The 16196-nt window shown below is 34.4% G+C and overlaps 1 protein-coding gene across 1 annotated transcript; it reads right to left on the minus strand.

Annotated features, from left to right (window-relative positions):
* Window positions 1-4590: 4590 nt before the first annotated feature.
* LOC135693356 (laminin subunit gamma-1) lies at window positions 4591-16196 on the minus strand. The gene is made up of 5 exons (XM_065211807.2): window positions 15908-16196; window positions 9278-9359; window positions 8573-8721; window positions 6678-7334; window positions 4591-6203 (listed from the first exon to the last, which is right to left on the minus strand). The coding sequence occupies exons 3-5, from the start codon at window positions 8661-8663 to the stop codon at window positions 5851-5853; spliced, it is 1101 nt and encodes a 366-aa protein (XP_065067879.2). The 5' UTR covers window positions 8664-8721; window positions 9278-9359; window positions 15908-16196; the 3' UTR covers window positions 4591-5850.

The following is a 16196-nucleotide window of genomic DNA, read 5'->3' on the forward strand; positions in this document are numbered from 1 at the left end:
TTGGCTATTGATTCAGATAAAGGCAAAAATATTTCCCTGATTAGTAAGACCTTTTCAATTTTGATGATTTCAATATCCACAAAATATTTTTCAATGAAAATGAATTATCATTATCAGTGTTCTTTAAATTACAACTTTAAATAATGATATATTGCAAGGAAATTTATTTCATTTTGGAATTCCAAATCTTGGGATCCAAAAAGCTAATACATTTTATACAATAATTTAAAATCTCAATCTTGGGAACAGGTAGAGCATCATTTCTTCTAAAATTTCAGCTAGTGGATGTTAGGAGAAAATAGTCTTCCTTAAAGGCTGAATTCAACTACTTGACCTTTATAAAGCTTTTAAATTTATTTTCTGGTCTCTATGATGGTCAATGACCCTTGTATCTTCTTTGAAAATGCGTAATACAGAATCGATCCAAGCTAATAAGTTATTATGATAAAGCTAATTGTAAGCATATTTTTTACAGATATCGGGATATTTAGGAATATCAACAGAGAGTGTGGAATAAGCTGCTGTAAGAAATGGTGCCTTTTGAATGAAGCTAATGAATTATTTCATTTCACTGTATAAAGACAAATTAACTATTTTCAGCACATTTTTCCTAAAAAAACAGTCATGAATAACTCTAACAATGCAATATTTATTTCATTTATCTTTTTATGAGTCAAAATCTTTAATAAAGTTACAATAGCCCCTGATGAATTGAAAGCTGTGTCAGAATTACTTAATTTTACCCCATATATTTCAGACGAAAGAAGTTAATATATTGGCTTTGGAGACCGTTGGCCACGCGTCTAAAAAAATTCAAAAATTCCGAATTTTCAAAAATTCCGAATTTTGAACATTTTCGACTTGCAACTTATTGAAAGGATTTGTTAGAAATCTACAGGAGTGTAAACGCTCTGTAGCCACAAAATAATAGTATTTTCTCAATTTACATCGTTCTTTAAACAAGGATTCAATATGATAAAAGAAAAAGAAAATAAAGAGAAAATAAAATAAAAAATGTTTCAACATACTTTAGGCCGTCAGTCATTAACTTCATTTGAAATTCACAGCAATTATTCCACATCATTAAAGCCTTAAATTAAATAAAATAATTATCATATCAACAACGAACAAAATTGACTACTTGCTTATGAAATTTTTATTACATTTTTCAGTCATATCTTTGAATTTCTTTAAAATAATTGGCTTTGTTGCTTTTTCAGTGTTTATATGCTTATAATTTCAAAGTAATTCGAATAAAAGCAAATGTTATGTAGAAGATAAAAGCTCAGGTAGAGTTTTTCGTGATTAAAAGACATTTATTTCAATAATTTCAAAAAAATATTCCATATAGGATTGATCGAAACTCAGAATTAAATTAAATTTGTGTATGTGAAATTCCTGCTATCTATCCTCATGATGCCATTTACCCTGCATCTTATGATAGTAAGGTACTTTTTAAAATGGCATTTCCAACCAACGGGTATACCTGTTAAATTAAAAGTCCCCTTTCCAATAAATTTCTCTCTTGGTTCAACGTTAAAGCGCACATAAACAATAAATAGGTAGTGCCAACAATATTTTAAAGACACATTTATCAAATAAATTGTAGTTAATCGAATTAGGGAGTGCCGTATGCAGTGGCGGATTCAAAGGGGGCAACTAGAGGCAGTTGCCCCTCCCTCAAAGAGTTGAAGCAAGTCTGGCGCTCCTTTTTTTGAAATTATGTGCCCCTTTTGAAGAACGAGAATCAAGTGAAAAAGTTTTTAAGACCGATAGGTTAATTTACTTCAAGGATTACCTCAAAGTTATGTTGTTTATTCCGAAAATGGATCTGAAATTGTTGTATACAGCGAACTCTCGTCACCAATTTTTGCAAATTTTTAAGCGCCCCCACTACCAAATGCATTTATGCTTAAATTTATAAAATTATTCGCTTAAAAGCAACGTTTATCAAATATGTCAATTTAAAGAAAAAATTATAATGTATTTAATAAAAATCTTTTGGAACAGACTACAAAAAAATCAATGGTGTAGAACTTTTTAAATAGAAAATAAAATGTAAAGTGGATATAAAAGCAACATACCTTAGGCCCGCGATAACGGTCCTCGATAAAAGTCACAGAAACTTGTTCCCTTTTGTCAGCCCCTAGATATCAATCGAAGAAGTATTATCACAAGACAAAATAGTACAGTTGCTTATGAATTGTTTATTCTATTTTATCAGCGATAGAAGGTAAAACTCATTACTAACGTGCTTTAATCAAACTTTTCTTTCTCAGCGTCCTTCCACTATCGATGCCCGAGAAGCAAAGACCGATCAGCTAGAGGGTGATGATTTAAATTACCCATCCTTCCACGCTTTGCTGTCCTGGCACTAGTGTCTTGGGACACTGTCGCAAATTGTCTCGGGGTTTGAACACTTTATGGCCTGCAAGCGGTTAATAGAGCGAACACGCCTGGAAATCCTCTTGTGTATTAGTACAAAATAAACAACTTCAAAGCAAATATTGAGCCATTGCCCCTCTATCGACCTTCTTTCGAAATTTGTTGCGTTTTGTCGGGAAACCAGGTTATGTCACTCCAAGAGTTTCATTCACAAATGATCGGAGAACGAACTGTAAATTATTTTCCAATTGTGTTATTTTCCATCACTCACAACTTTTGTCAGAATGCTAAAATGTTCTACGTCTTACTTGAATAAACAGTGTCTTTTTAGAAATATCACTAAGATCATGCCCAAATCCACTCCACCTTTGTATCAGAATGCCAGTATCATCTGTTCCCTTTGAGTTTGACAGAAAAAGCAATGTCCAAGTTGTGCAAAAGCATTCTTTTAATAAAATACAAAACGCCAGGTACCTTTTGCAACACCGAATGGTTTAATGGCTTTAATGGCTAATTATAGCAATTTGGCTTTTCTACATGGGTAAAAATCAATGTATTTGATGTTTTTAAATGCCCTGGAATCTTCAATATTTACATCTGTGGCCTTCGCTTATCAACGGCTGATATTCATAATACGAGATAAGTCCTGTAATTGCACAGCATTGAAGATGTTAACAATGCTAATTTTAATCGTTTTTTAGTACACTTCCAAAGGAAATAGATATAAAGGATTGTGAGATATAATTTTTAAATGTTTTGAAATTTTGTAGGTAGCAGCCAAAGTTTCATGGCTAAGACCCTCCCCTCTTCTTGTTGATCAACCTTACAGTAACAATCAGAAAAAGCAACAAGAATGATGTCTTTTAAAAATTTAGATTGTATAACGCTTGTTTATATCAAAGTGATGGAGAGAAAACATGTAAGAGTAATCGGGTTATTCTGTTTTAAAAACCGAGCAGCATTGGGCCTATTTCTAGTACATCAACAAATCTGCTTATTTGGCATCTTAAAAAATTGTTGCTGTTTCATGCATACGAACTGAAAACAAGAAGGCTCCGAGTTGCTATTTTGTAGGACAAAATGCATTTAGGAAGGGAAAAGTATCGACAAATTTGTCTGAAATTTGTCGGACGTAAAAAAAATTCAGACACAGGCTTTATTCGAGTTATCTGTATGGAACTTAGATTAAGAAATTCAGGAGCTGCACAGACGCAGCAAGGTCCAAATATTTTGAAAAATAAATCCAGAAAGTGATCATGCTACAGAGAACTTCAAACAGGAATTTACAAACGTTACTGACACATTACTTCGTCTTCAAAGCTTCGTAATGCTGACTGACTACGTAGATAATTATGCATGATTATCTTTCAAGATATCTAAGCCGATAAGGCCCTAACCTTACGTATGGGGAAAGGGGAGTAAATGCCAAGCTTATTACATAATTTTTGAAGGACCCTTTACTATCTAGTATTAATTTGGGACTTGAGCAAATTATTCTCCCTGTGTGCTCTAATTGCTAGCTAGCTATTCTCTCGAAATTGCAAAATAAATTGGATAAAATCTTATCGAATTATTATCCCAACTATTTATGGAATATTATATTTTTCTATAATGTCCAGGTGATGGTTTTCTGCATGTTTTTTCAACCTCAGATTTTGCTACTATCTTTTATAATAATTTAATTTTCTTTAGGAAGCTTCAATTTTTAGAAAACTGAGGCCGAATTGTTCTTAAATTATTAGGGTGTAAGCAGTGAGATTGCTAGCTTTTTCGCTCTAGGGAGGTATTCGGGCCTCATTTGCCAACAAAGTGAGTGATCATTTGCCAACAAAGTGAGTGAGACAACCTTCATTTGCCGGGAAGTTTTAATATTCACCGAAAAAGCACCCTCAACATGGCCAAAAATCTTCGTTTTTGAGAACGTTATTCAAAATAGCATTTTACAATAGGTCAGCCTCAGCTTTTAATCTGTTCTCGACTTCGACCAATTTTTAGGCTCGTGTTCTTATAAAATTGTTCTTATAGAAAAAGGAGTGTTTGTGAAAACACGTCAACTGTTAGAATTACAGAACAGAACCTTCCACCCAAGAATTGAACAAAAACGAAGAATGATTTGCAAAAAATGTACACAACCATATCTATCATAACGTAAACAGTTTTGTTTGAGGAGCTATTTCGAAAAGTGTGAAGAAATAAACAACTAACTTAAATCGAACTGTTAATATCTTATCTTTTCATTATAAGAAGAAGAACAAAACCAGGTAATCAAAAAACCGGTAACTTTTCAAAATAAATGAAACTGAACTTTGCAAATAACTATAGACTAGAATATAAACCACATCATTCCTAATTCTAATAAATTTTACGATAACAACAGTAACATACAATATTTGTTAAAGATGTGATAAATACACGTTTTACGAAGAATAAAATCAATATTTACTAACGTGTTAGTTTTCTAACACTTGGGTGCATCGGCAATGTTAAGAATAAATATAAATAAGAACAAAAGTTAATAATTAGAATGAATAACGTAAGCCTAATTATTTAAAATTCGACAAAACGCAAGGATCTGTCGCATAAGCAAATATTTTACCAGAGAGTCAAAATTTAGTTGAGCATAAAACAAGGATAACATGGACACACAATGCGGTACCGTCTTTATACATAAATTAAAAGACACTAGTTGATATAAAAACTATCAAACTATATTGCAGTTTTTCAGAACTTCCTGAAATCTTTTGACCAAGGGTTAACCTGAAGCAAGGTTTAATGATATGCAAACGTTACCCAAATCTACTGAAAGGAATATTTACGCACAATAGAAAGCACAGTGTCATGCTCATGAAGACGATACTGCCTAGGAATGATGAGTAGATCAATGTCATATGTGTGACGGCGTTTATTTTCTTGTTTCATCAACGTACGTTCATTCACTTGACGTTTCGCAAGCAGGCAAACAAAAATGCTTCCAGGAATAAACATATTAGCAAAAAATAAATAGCTGTGCGAATGAATGCGTGGAACTGCGTATGAATTTTAAAATCGAAACCGTAAATTGTGATTTCAAGAGATTGAAATAAAACTAGGCCCATGCAGAATTCTATTTTAAAGAAGTTTTTTTATACTTCTATCATCCCACTTATGGCAAATTTCGTCCAATTTGATCTTTAAAGATGATGAAAAATAGTTGGTTAGAGATAGGCACATTTCTATTGTTTTATTTTATATATTTCATTATTGTTTCCTTTGCAACATTGATATGATGCAAAAGAGACACTTCTGTCGTATAAAAAGGCACGGTAATTTATCTTTGCTAGCCTTGCCATTTCATGGAGGCTTGCACTGCCACTGTGTCTAAACGATGATCGTAAATTCTCTTGATAAGTAATTTTACGATAACTTTATAATAAAGACGCACCCACTCACAATATTTCACATTTCCTTAAAAATCTTTTGGCTAGTTTACAACATTCGATCAGTATCTCTGCTCTCTGGTTCGTGGATGTCACCAAGGTCATCATCATCATCATAATCATCACTAGGTCCATGCAGTTCCATATTTCCATTTGCGAGTGGCATTTGTATATCAACTGCGTTATGGCGAATAGGGTCCCCAGTCACTGGGTCAATCCACGCGATATTATAATCTTCCTCGTCAGTGTGGCTCATATTAATCGTGACAAATCCTAAAGGATCACGGGACCTTTTTCGTCTGAACCAAACAACGAGTGTCACAGCCACAAATACGACAATGATGATTGACAATACTGTAACCAAGGCCACAATTATGTACCTTGAAGTAGAGGGTCTGCTGCCTAAAAAGGTTAAATTTTTTGTAAGCAAAATCCACAAAACACTTTTGTAATGGAATTCTATTCTGGTTTTATTTTGTTTTCGAATAACCATGGGATACATTAACCTACGTCTCATGTTAAACAAGCAAAAAGAAAAAAGAAGTCAACATCAATTTCAACATATACGAAGTTCCTTTATTACATAAGAGAAAAAAAGACAAAATAAAAATGGTTTGTGGTCAAGAAATAAAAATCTCAAAAGCTACGTCTTTTTGGGCGGGCCACAAGCAAATTTCAAATTTGAAATGCTTCTAATTCCTATCACCAAATCAAGTTTACCAGCTGAAGAAATGTGGAGCTTGCATGATTCTGACATCAAAATCACATGCTTATGGTGTTAATTATTCTCATGCTGACAAAATGCTTTCTCGAATTTCAGGAAAATTCTCTAAATAATATGACACAATTTGCAAAAAGGAGCAACAATCATACTACCGAAATCTGGATGCTGAATCTTTGTGCAGTTCTTTGCTTTCAAAGCATCTCCCTCGTACCCTTTGGCGCACTTCTCGCAATTTCTTCCTGTTGTGTTGAACGGGCATTGTAAGCAGATACCGTGTCGAAGATCACACATTGGCCACGTTCCTGGGGACGAATTACCACTGCAGTTACACGCAACACATTGCTCTGTTCTATTTATGACTTTCAGATAGTACCCATCAATGCACGATTCACAATGCTTGCCTGCACGTTTATTTGAGCAAAAGAAGCAACGTCCTCCTATTGGGTGACATTTTTGAACGATACTTTCGTTACCGTAGCCGTTGCAAAAACAAGGCTGACAAAGTCCATCAGATTCACTCTTGTAATAGCCCTTGTCACAATCCGTACACAATTTACCATGGTAACCTTGTTTACATTTAAGACATTCGATCGAGTTCGTCTTGTTGTCATTCTTACACAATCCATTTGAGTGAGTGAGTGGACAGGGACATCTCTTGCACCCATATTTGTCTATGGTGGCGTTCCCGTAGAAGCCATCAAGACATAGTTCACAATGAGACCCATGTGTATTGTCTTCGCAATTGTTGCAAATCCTTTTGAGCTGCGAGCAGTGACCACTATGTTTATGGCAAACTTCTTCATAACAATCTAGGATGAAAACAAGATTACCAATGATGGTTAGTTTATCAGAATATCAAGATATGAATATTACAGCACGGCATCTAGTAAGGGTTACTTTACCTCTTGCAAAAGAAGGCGTTTCTGATACAATGAAAAATGTAGCCATAAATATTCACACTCTGTGTTGCCTACGACGAAGTTTCCAAATCACTTTGGAAAAAGTATCGGATATAAAGAAGTTCAAATTCGGCTGCAAATACATCCCAATTATAATATCTGTTCTTTTGTCCCAATCGATTCTAAATACTCGTTCATGGAATTTCCTCGGAGTGACATGTCTGCGTATTATTTGTATTATATATTTCATAGATAATTAGACATTAAATTTTAGGCACAAAATGCAAGTTGGTTCTGCCTAAACATTACGTTTTAGAAAGTGTAAATATCCTTGAGCAGAATTTCCACGAGCAGCTTTCTACGACAACTTCCTTTGACATGTTTCCTTGATCGTATGGATGGATAACAAATTTTATTTGACAATTATTTCAATGACAAGTGTATTTGTTCTTGCGGATTGCCAGCAATGTTCTTTGACAATTGTTCGCGCTGCTGGTAATCAACGCCTAGTCATGCCATGCAAGGCCTGGTGTTAAGGGAAATGGTCAAGTTCATTTGCTAAGTCGTTTGCACGAGCAACTTTTATTCTAAAATTGTACTTGCTGGTAAACTGGCATGCCAGTTGGCAAAGTGATAAAGCCATAAAGATCTATTTTTAAAAATATGGAAAACGATTGAATATCACTAAATTTGAAATGTCAGTTGAATCCTTTAACAGTTTGGCTGAGAAATGAGTACAAGCTACTGTAGCTAACAAGTTTCCGTAACAAGTTACTGTAGCATTGCCTTAGTTCTAAATCTATGAACTAAGCAGAAACTACAACAACGCATTTGTAAATTCATTCATTCATTCATTCATTCATTCATTCATTCATTCATTCATTCATTCATTCATTCATTCATTCATTCATTCATTTATTCATTCATTCATTCATTCATTCATTCATTCATTCATTCAGTCATTCATTTATTTATTCATTCATTCATTCATTCATTAATTCATTAATTCATTCATTCATTCGCTCATTCATTCATTCATTCATTCATTCATTCATTCATTCATTCATTCATTCATTCATTCATTCATTCAGTCATCGATTAAAGGCGACGTAAATGAAATGAAATAGAACGAAAAGACAAATACTCACTAACTATACGATTGTGGCTTTGAAAAAAATAGCACGGTCGCACCGCAATCAGAAGAGCTGCAATGGTATATAATACAGGAAAACCAGCCATCAAGATCAATAAATCTCAAAAAGGTCACGGGAAATCATCCATTGCCAGTCGCTTCCAGCTAAGAGAGAAATATCACAAAATAAAATAGACATTAAATGTAGCGCCTTTGATTATAAACAACAGTTGCACACTTTCAAGTAAAATACAATTTTGCTGAGGAAATAAATTTCAAAATCTATAGCTCTCTTGTAAAAGTAACATGCTTACATAATATATACTCGTTTTAGCAATATCATGACGTATCATGACACAAGTGCTGGAGTTCAGCTCAGTCCAATAGACACGGATAATGATGACTGTTGACTAGCTCTCTTGTAGTGGCTTTGAAGCTGGGTTACAGTGCATAAGGAATCCAGAGGTTTTGTTTTAAATATTTTTCACCAACACTTTCATCTCAAGGATAATATTATTGCATTCAACTATAAATGGTTGAATATTTGGTGAAAGACTTAAATTTAACGCAGGCCATGAAATAAAATTCTTTAAAATCTTTTCACTAAATGAAAGAAACCTATATATATGAAAACATTGTTGTAAAAGTAAACGAAAAATCAGAAGTTCAGAAAAGCTGTAAAATTTATTCTAAAAAACAAATATTCCAAATCCTGACATACCACAACCATACTTTCCATTTATCCCAAGGGCCACGGTAGCAGAGGCAAAAACCAATACTTGATCAATTGCTTGGGAGAAATTCTGCAATAAATAATAAGTTTCATTAGAAAGGTAACACTAACGTGTATGCAACAGATTTTATGTATGGTAAATTGTTTGTATTGTTTACGATAAAGTATGGTAAATTGTTTGTATTGTTTGTTACCTAGCTTCTGAAGGTAGTTTTAGGACACTGAAAAGCTATGATTTCGAGTAATAAAAGTTCTCAATTTTTTCTGAATTTCCAGCACTCGTTTCTTATAGCATTAAAATGAACATACATTAAATTTGAGGTTTGCTATGGCGTTTCTTATCAGGCTGTTTCTTTTTGGCACTAAACGGCATGGCAAGAAGTTAAGTTCTATCCTAAAAGAGGATTAAATTGATGAGTAGCCACAAATACTAAATATCACATAGCCCAGGGACCGCGGTAGCGGGGTGGGGGGGAGGGGGCTGAGGGGCTTTAGCCCTCCATAATGATCAAAATGTACTTAAAACAGTGAAAAAGTCGTTTTGCTCTTTGTGTTTAGCATGTTTAGCCCCCTAAAACGTTTGAGCCCCCTCATTTTCGGTGAATCAGGGCAACCGAGAATCAACCCCATCGGATTTTTTTGAGACCGCAATCTTTTCTTACCGAAATTTCAAACGCTAGCAAAACCTCGTTTTACAGCGATGGATTTTCAAAATAACAAAAACAATTTTTCCTTGATATTGCTCTAGCATTACTATACTACACATCCAGTACATATCAATTTTCATTTTCTGGATCTCCTTCATCATCAACAAAAAAAATCCAGCTCATCTTCACTTTCTTCTCTTTCGCCCCCTACATTCAAGAAATTTGAGTTCTCTATGGGCTGAACTTATGCTTTCATTGGCACTTCATAATTTATCTCGATTATTTCTTACTAACGTTTCAGTGCTTTCAGTTCGGACACCCCAATGTTCAACTCACAATCGATCAGAATTTCTAATCCCCTCGTTGCGATTGGAGATCGAAAATATAGCCAACGGTAAAAGCTCCATTGGTTAGAAAAATGAAATAAAAGAGACGTCCTCTAGATAAGAGTTTAGGGCATCAAAACATTCGATTCTTGTCACTTTCATGGTTGCGCTCTAGATAATTCTATGTCGAAGATGAAAGAACTTGCAGAAAGTATTTCATTTCTTTACACACTGAAATATTTTTTCCACCGAAATTTTTCAAGTTTTTATCGAAGTTCACACCGAAATTTAAAAAATATGACCGAAACTTTTTCCACCGAAAATTAATCCATAGAGATTTTTGGCACCGAATTTGTTGGTACTTAAAGTATGTTAAAAGAAGACTTGCATAGAGTGGGACCAGACACAGCGGAGCTGGGGGAGGGATGGGGGGCTCTAGCTTTACACCCCCTACTTTTTGCCAAAAATGCAAAAAATTAACCAATGAATCACTAGTGACCCTTTTAATGGGGTTGTAAGAATGGGGCTTTAACTTTTTAACCCTTCCATATTTTACTTTGACGCCATCCTGAATCCGGCCCCGCAGATCAGGTATTGTCTGTGAATTAAAAAGTGCAAATACAGTGAAAGGTTGAACAAAAAAACAACAACAATACGAGCACCCGACAGTGCTATGTAAGAATAAAGAAACAACACCGCGGAGACATGCAATAGGATTATGCATTTATCAGGACGACTCGGAATGCAATATGAAAACGGAATTGTTTGAAAAGGGAAACACTGAGAAAGAAGTAATAGGAAATCCTTTCAAATGAGTTACATTGCCACCGGAAAACACAAAGACGTTGGACACCTGGTCATGTTACGATATAACAAAGGGTGGTTGGGATAGTGCCAAATTTGTACAAGTTAGAGGGCGATGACTGGCTAGACGGAAAAACGCACTGGTACTGAGAACATGCGCGGATACTGAAAAACGCTGTAATATTGGGAAAATGAACTGATACTGGAAAACACAATAATACAGGAAAAAATACACTGCTACTGAGAACTTGCGCGGATACTGGAAAACGCTGTAATATTGGGAAAATGTACTGATACTGATGGAAAACTGGACAGGAAATATAAGACAGAAAAAATGCACTGATACTGAGGAGATGCGTTGATACTGAAAAAACGCTCTAATATTGGAAAAACACACTGATACTGGGAAACACTATAAAGACAGAAAAAAATGCACTGATACTGAGGAGATGTGCTGATACTGAAAAAACGCACTAATATGGGAAAGAAGCAAAAATACAGAAAAACACAGTGATACTGGACAGCACAGTTATAGTGACAAATGCATTGATATAATTCAAAAAATGCACTAATATGGGAAAGATGCAAAAATACTGAAAAACACACTGATACTGGACAGCACAGTTATAGTGACAAATGCATTGATATTTGAAAAAATGCACTAATATGGGAAAGATGCAAAAATACTGAAAAACACACTGATACTGGACAGCACAGTTATAGTGACAAATGCATTGATATTTGAAAAAATGCACTAATATGGGAAAGATGCAAAAATACTGAAAAACACAGTGATACTGGACAGCACAGTTATAGTGACAAATGCATTGATATAATTCAAAAAATGCACTAATATGGGAAAGATGCAAAAATACTGAAAAACACAGTGATACTGGACAGCACAGTTATAGTGACAAATGCATTGATATTTGAAAAAATGCACTAATATGGGAAAGAAGCAAAAATACAGAAAAACACAGTGATACTGGACAGCACAGTTATAGTGACAAATGCATTGATATAATTCAAAAAATGCACTAATATGGGAAAGATGCAAAAATACTGAAAAACACACTGATACTGGACAGCACAGTTATAGTGACAAATGCATTGATATTTGAAAAAATGCACTAATATGGGAAAGATGCAAAAATACTGAAAAACACAGTGATACTGGACAGCACAGTTATACTGACAAATGCATTGATATTGGAAAAAATGCACTAATATGGGAAAGATGCAAAAATACTGAAAAACACAGTGATACTGGACAGCACAGTTATAGTGACAAATGCATTGATATAATTCAAAAAAATGCACTAATATGGGAAAGATGCAAAAATACTGAAAAACACACTAATACTGGACAGCACAGTTATAGTGACAAATGCATTGATATTGGAAAAAATGCACTAATATGGGAAAGATGCAAAAATACTGAAAAACACACTGATACTGGACAGCACAGTTATAGTGACAAATGCATTGATATTTGAAAAAATGCACTAATATGGGAAAGATGCAAAGATACTGAAAAAACACAGTGATACTGGACAGCACAGTTATACTGACAAATGCACTGATATTGATGTTAAACTTTATCTGTTAAAAAAGCACCTCACAAAACATGCTTTTAGTGATTGTACCATAACGCTCATTTCAGATTTGTCTAAATATACAAGGTGATAGTACAGACCGAAAATATTTCATTATCATTATATATAAGTTATCTATTACAATTTTATTTAAATACTGTTGAAGATTCAAGGGCTACTAAAAGGCTGATATTGGGCCTGGTTTGACCTATTGGCCTCAGGTTGTTTATCCATGGATCAAAGGACTGTAATGCCAAAAAATAGAACTTTCCAAATTGTGTTGCTAAAACTAGTTCTTCTAGTTTTTTTTATAGTCATCTTTTACCAATTTTGGGCTTTTTAATCGAAATATTGCCTGAAAATTGGAGGTAACGTTAATAAATCCATAGGTACAAAGAGGCCAGGAAATGCAATTCAGCTGGTTACATGATATGGAGGTTATCTTATAGCACAGAGGTTGACATGCAAATAGCATTATGGCTCTTGCATTGCAGCTATAGAACATATTTCTCTACTTTTATCCATAAAAAATTGAATAAACACAATATCTCAAATATTTCACACAAATAAGCTTCTTACAAAATAAACTTTGTTAAAAGTGCCTGTCCTGCTTATAAAGAAAAGAAAACCCTAGAAAAGTAATTTACATTTACATCTAGAAACAAAATCAAAGTTCGAATTTAGTTCTAAAAATGATTTCAATAATCCATTTTCTAAACTGTTCCTTTTTCAAAATAAATCAAGTTTTCTTCTCTAAAATGTAATTTCCTGAGTGGACTCTAAAATGATGGACATATATGTGGGGTGGTGCAATGTTACCAGGGGGATGGGGTTTTTGACAATTCATAGGTCTTTTGGCAGATTGTTGAAGATCTCCACACTCAAACCACCCCCATATGCAGAGTTATATGTAGAAAAGACATTTTTCTTATTAAAATCTTCAGAATTAATGAAAAGAAAAATAAAAACAGTTACGTCTGTTGAATAAATTACCTGATCTGACAACTCTGAACCAGAAGAAAAGGCTGTTGTGGTAAAGAATGAATGAATGAATGAATGAATGAATGAATGAATGAATGAATGAATGAATGAATGAATGAATGAATGAATGAATGAATGAATGAATGAATGATTAAATGAATGATTAAATGAATGATTGAATGTTGAATGAGTTAATCAATTTTTAATGCCACAAACAGGGTTTTTATTCCGATAGACTGCCATTTTAAACCAGCAGCACCCTTGTGTAAAACTCCAACAAGTGCCATTAACAACAAATGAGTTTATGTTTACATTTTATGTCTATAAACTGTAGAGAAGGGGGGGGGCACTGTGTTTTTTAGACCCCACACTTGTCTCAATGCTCCACGGTACCTGGTTAAGAGGCCCTTCACATGAGAAATTTCAGGCCGGTTTGAAACTCATGCTAGCCTGAGTTCAGTTCGGGTGTGCTAGTTTCCTTTGCATTCACACAGATATTTCAAATCAGTGGAATAAATGTATGAATACTTTGTTCTGACACATTCAAGAATCAGGCGCTGTAACAGGGAGTTTCTCAAGTAATTTAGGGTAAAAACAAGGTACATGCAACTCAGGAATAGGTTTATAAAGAAGGAACAACATTTATGAACACTGGACGAACACTGAAAAATGATGGGCATATATGTGGGATGGTGTAATGTTACCAGGGGGATGGTGCAATGGACTTTAGAATGTTGACGGGGGACTTAGTGAACCTAGACCAAATCTTGAGACCATACAGTTTTGATTTTGCAAATATTGTATTCACATGAATATTTCATGTGACCTTGAAAATTCAAAACAGTTTGAAAAACCATATGGAATCTCAGAGTGGCACAAGTTTCAATTTGTCCTACTCATGTGAACACTCAAAAGGATTTGACCAAACATTGAAATTGGACTAAGGCCCTGTGTGAGTTTCAAACTGGCCTGAAATTTCTCATGTGAAGGGCCTCTAAGACTATACCCCTGCTTTAGTAGCAAAAGTATTCCATATTAACAGCTAAAGAGAATTATGCTTGTAGAAATCTGGCTTGTTCAAGACAACCTAATCTTGAAATCATTCTTACATATAATCTAAGACAATAGATTGGTTGATTGGTTTAGTAGCTCAGGAGATTTTTCGGGTACCCAGCAACAGCACTCAAAACAGTTGCACCTGGAAACTGGTCATTTATTACTGAAATCAGGTTTCAATATAATGAATAACTTTTATTCCTTGAAGTTCAACAGATGTAAGTAACCAATTTGATAAACGAGAACTCAAACTTATGATTGTGACCCAAAGAAAAAATGAAGACCAGCTCTTTGATAAATCCTTTTTCGAAAACAATAATTAAAATCCTAACTCCTGAACTCCAAAACATAGTATGTTACATAATAACTAAAAATGTGAAAAAAAACATGATTTAAAAAATAAAACAACTTACAGTTTTAACTCACACAACTAAATCTCCTGTTAAAACACCCTCTGGGGCCTGGTAGTGTTTCCATTAAATCATATATCTTTCATGCTAGACGGATTTTCATTAGACTGGCTTGTTAGGTCATCACAAAACATCTCAGGATCTACCCCAGTTAATTCCTTCAATAAAACTACACTGATAGGTTTAAGATTTTGAAAGCCTGTCCTGTCTTGTTGCTGGAATAACAAGCTCAGGAAGACCGCCATATTCAACCGAGCACCCATAAACCAGTAATGGTCAAAAGAACTATATATAACGTATTTAGCTTGTATAGAGAGAACTTTTACTGTATGTCATCTAAAACTTTGATCTAGTGCAAGCTTTTCTTTCATTAAAACAGAACCTAGTCCTATCACAAGTGAAGATCATTTCATGCATACAGTTAGAGATTCAGTCGAGGTAAATTAAAATTCAGTTAATATTAATAGATAATCAACGATTACGTAGGAGATAAACAGAGGTTAAAAGGTGTACTGGAAGCACACTACTTGCAGCGGTCGAAACCTAAATGAAAGGAATAGTGAAATTTTTATATTGGGGTTTGTGAAATTCCATTAACTGATTCGATATTTCTGTAGAAATAAATTGCCTAGAGACAATTCGTTTGAATGACTCATTCTTGAAGCTACGTCTAGTGGCAAGGTCTGGCCTTGCTAGAAACGAACGATTAAAAACCCCTAGTGAAAATGATACTCAAGCCCAAATTTGATGAAAACAAGAAACTGCTACCTTTTGGTCATGAAATTCGATGGCAACTTACTTCTTTCTACTTCTTTATGTCTTCTATGCGCTCCACTTTCGCCACGCACTATGGTGTCTGTTTGGTTCGTGATCGGTCTAACATGCAGCGCAGCGTCCCCCACAGACTACAGAATGGTTCTCAATCGAACTACCGAGATACTTCTCAAAATAAGCCTACTTCGTTAACGCTTCTTGTAAGCAAACTGACATAAAATTAACTATATGGTGTGTACACCAGTAATTCTAAAAGTATTACTATACAAATTTAAATCTTTCACATGATACCCAGCCGTAGTTGTAAATGAAAC

This window comes from Rhopilema esculentum, chromosome 11, assembly GCF_057945365.1.
Source record: "Rhopilema esculentum isolate cy_ngs chromosome 11, ASM5794536v1, whole genome shotgun sequence".
Taxonomy (NCBI): domain Eukaryota; kingdom Metazoa; phylum Cnidaria; class Scyphozoa; order Rhizostomeae; family Rhizostomatidae; genus Rhopilema; species Rhopilema esculentum.